Source organism: Plodia interpunctella, chromosome 8 (genome assembly GCF_027563975.2).
Source record: "Plodia interpunctella isolate USDA-ARS_2022_Savannah chromosome 8, ilPloInte3.2, whole genome shotgun sequence".
Classification (NCBI taxonomy): domain Eukaryota; kingdom Metazoa; phylum Arthropoda; class Insecta; order Lepidoptera; family Pyralidae; genus Plodia; species Plodia interpunctella.
Genome location: NC_071301.1, coordinates 2,488,945 through 2,491,132, shown reverse-complemented (window position 1 = coordinate 2,491,132; position 2,188 = coordinate 2,488,945). Strand labels below are relative to the sequence as shown.

The 2,188-nt window shown below is 32.2% G+C and overlaps 1 protein-coding gene across 1 annotated transcript; it reads right to left on the bottom strand.

The window, feature by feature from the left end:
• Positions 1 to 784: 784 nt before the first annotated feature.
• Positions 785 to 2,188, bottom strand: LOC128671859 (uncharacterized). Its single transcript, XM_053748673.2, has 2 exons — positions 2,061 to 2,188; positions 785 to 1,966 (listed from the first exon to the last, which is right to left on the bottom strand). Exons 1-2 carry the CDS (start codon positions 2,178 to 2,180, stop codon positions 875 to 877), a joined length of 1,212 nt encoding a protein of 403 aa, XP_053604648.1. The 5' UTR covers positions 2,181 to 2,188; the 3' UTR covers positions 785 to 874.

Below are 2,188 nucleotides of genomic sequence, written 5' to 3'. Positions count from 1 at the left end.
TTATAAAATATAGTATCGTTGAGTTAGTATCCCATAACACAAGTCTCGAACTTACTTTGGGGCTAGCTCAATCTGTATGATTAGTCCTAACATTATTTAATTGAGGGATTTGGTATTGTTCATTTCCTTAGGCAGAAAAATATAAATGTCTTTAATAAGACTTTAAATCGTATGAATAAAATTTTTACATAATTTTTTATAACTTCTTAAAATTTCTTCTTTTTAGCGACTTGGAATTTATGAGGACCCATACAACGCTATAGAAATAGAATTTTCTGTGGCGTCATACACACTTTAATATATTTAGTAGTTATATTTTTTAGAAAAATCTCCAAATTTGGCTAATAAACCAAATTTAAAATTCTAAATATCTAACTTCTAATGAACCTAAGGCTTTAAATCGATAAGTATTTAGAAGAAAACAGTTCTATCGTAGCACCATAATCAAATTAAAGCGGAATAGAATCGATCTTCGTTTATTTATAGTGGCAGTATTAGGTTAACGTGCTAAATGGGCCATCCGTTTAGGCGCCTTGGGAGTCAGTGGTTAGTATTGCACCCGTAACTGCATAGTGGCACTGATGGATGCTCTTATACAACCAATTTACAACTTTGTATGGAATAGACATTAATGTTGCAACTCATATGTTTGAATGTACACATTTTAATGCTGTAGTGGGTATAAAAATAGTTTCGATATTACTACCTGCAAAATCATACAAGTTAAAATTATAAATGACTTCTAACTACTGGTCAAACTAAATGAATGATATTTAAAGTATGGTTTCTTTACAAAGCAATTTATTTATCCATGCAAATAAAATACACTCCAAATTATTTACAATTTGTTTATACAAACACATGCATACTTAGACTAAGGCCAGCACATTCCTAATTCTTTCATAGGAAATAGAAGCCATGATTGAAAATTATCTACAGAAGCATCGTTATGAAGCATCACGTAGCCAGTATACAAAGAAGAGACTATACAATCATAATAAAATAAGAATACGCTTTTAAAATCTTCATCACAACTATCAAACCCTGGATGTATAGCGTCTGGGGTATTTTTACAATGAATACTATTAAAATTTACATTGTAAATAGGTATCGGACGCGTTATAGGACTTTTAGGGATACCATATTCTAAATCTAACAACCAAGGCACATGACTGTGCACATTTTTTAGTTTGCAGAACTCATCTACAATAGGATTCGGGTCTATTGTTAACATCCTTGGTGGAGGAAATAAATTTCTTGGTAATGATAAATAAACTTCCAGAGGATCTGACTTGGAATCCTGATCTTTAGCCTCATTAGTTGATACTATGTTTTGTATGACGTAAGATGTATCAGGTGTAGGTTGTGATTCTAGCGATTGGTCTACATACTCTAGACTATCACCTGCTGGTTCGAAATAAGTCTCATCAACAAATGTTTCATTTAATTGATCTGTATATATCACTTCAGTAGGTTCATATGTATATGTAACTGGAATATCTGTGACTATCGGTTGAGCTAGTGGCGTAATAATCTGTGGAGTGAATACTGTACAGGTGTGAGGGCAAATAGTTGTTACTACAGGATTGACTATAACAGGCAACGGTGGAAGTATCGTGTACATTGGACTAGGTACTTGTATTGTTGCTACTATTGGGTTCCAATCAATTGGGATTGGTTGGCTAAAGTCTTGTGGATAATATGATGTCATAGTTGACACATAAGGTGTTGGCGGTAAAGGTACACTTGATGAATGGACTTGATTATGTGTTAAACCTGATCCAGAAGGCAAGCGGTGAGCAGGATTCGCTTTATTTTTACGACTTTTCTTCCCTGCTTTTGTTTTTTTTCTGCTAACTTGTGTATGCGCTTTATTGTCTTCTTTAGTACATTTATCCGTATTAATTTGATTTCCCTTTTTATTTTCATTTATTGTTTGAGTAGATTTCTGGGCCATAATGCATATCTGAAACGTTTTGATACAATTTTAAGTAAAACAGGATCAGGTAATAGAATACTGATGTTGAACGGAATGCTACAATAAATAAAATTACACTTACTTTTTCCGAAAAGTGTGTTGGTAATGTTAATAAATAACAAAAAGTAATTGACAAATAAATAAAAATGTTATCATTTTTTATACTATCGTCGTGACATTTTAAAATATTGTTTGCTGTCATTTTATGTA

Bases quoted from the DNA above. Each gene is read 5' to 3' on its own strand.
- LOC128671859 (XM_053748673.2), bottom strand. From the start codon at position 2,180: ATGACAGCAAACAATATTTTAAAATGTCACGACGATAGTATAAAAAAT. The intron at 1,967-2,060 runs GTAAGTGTAATT...AAAACGTTTCAG, and splicing joins CAACACACTTTTCGGAAAAA to ATATGCATTATGGCCCAGAA.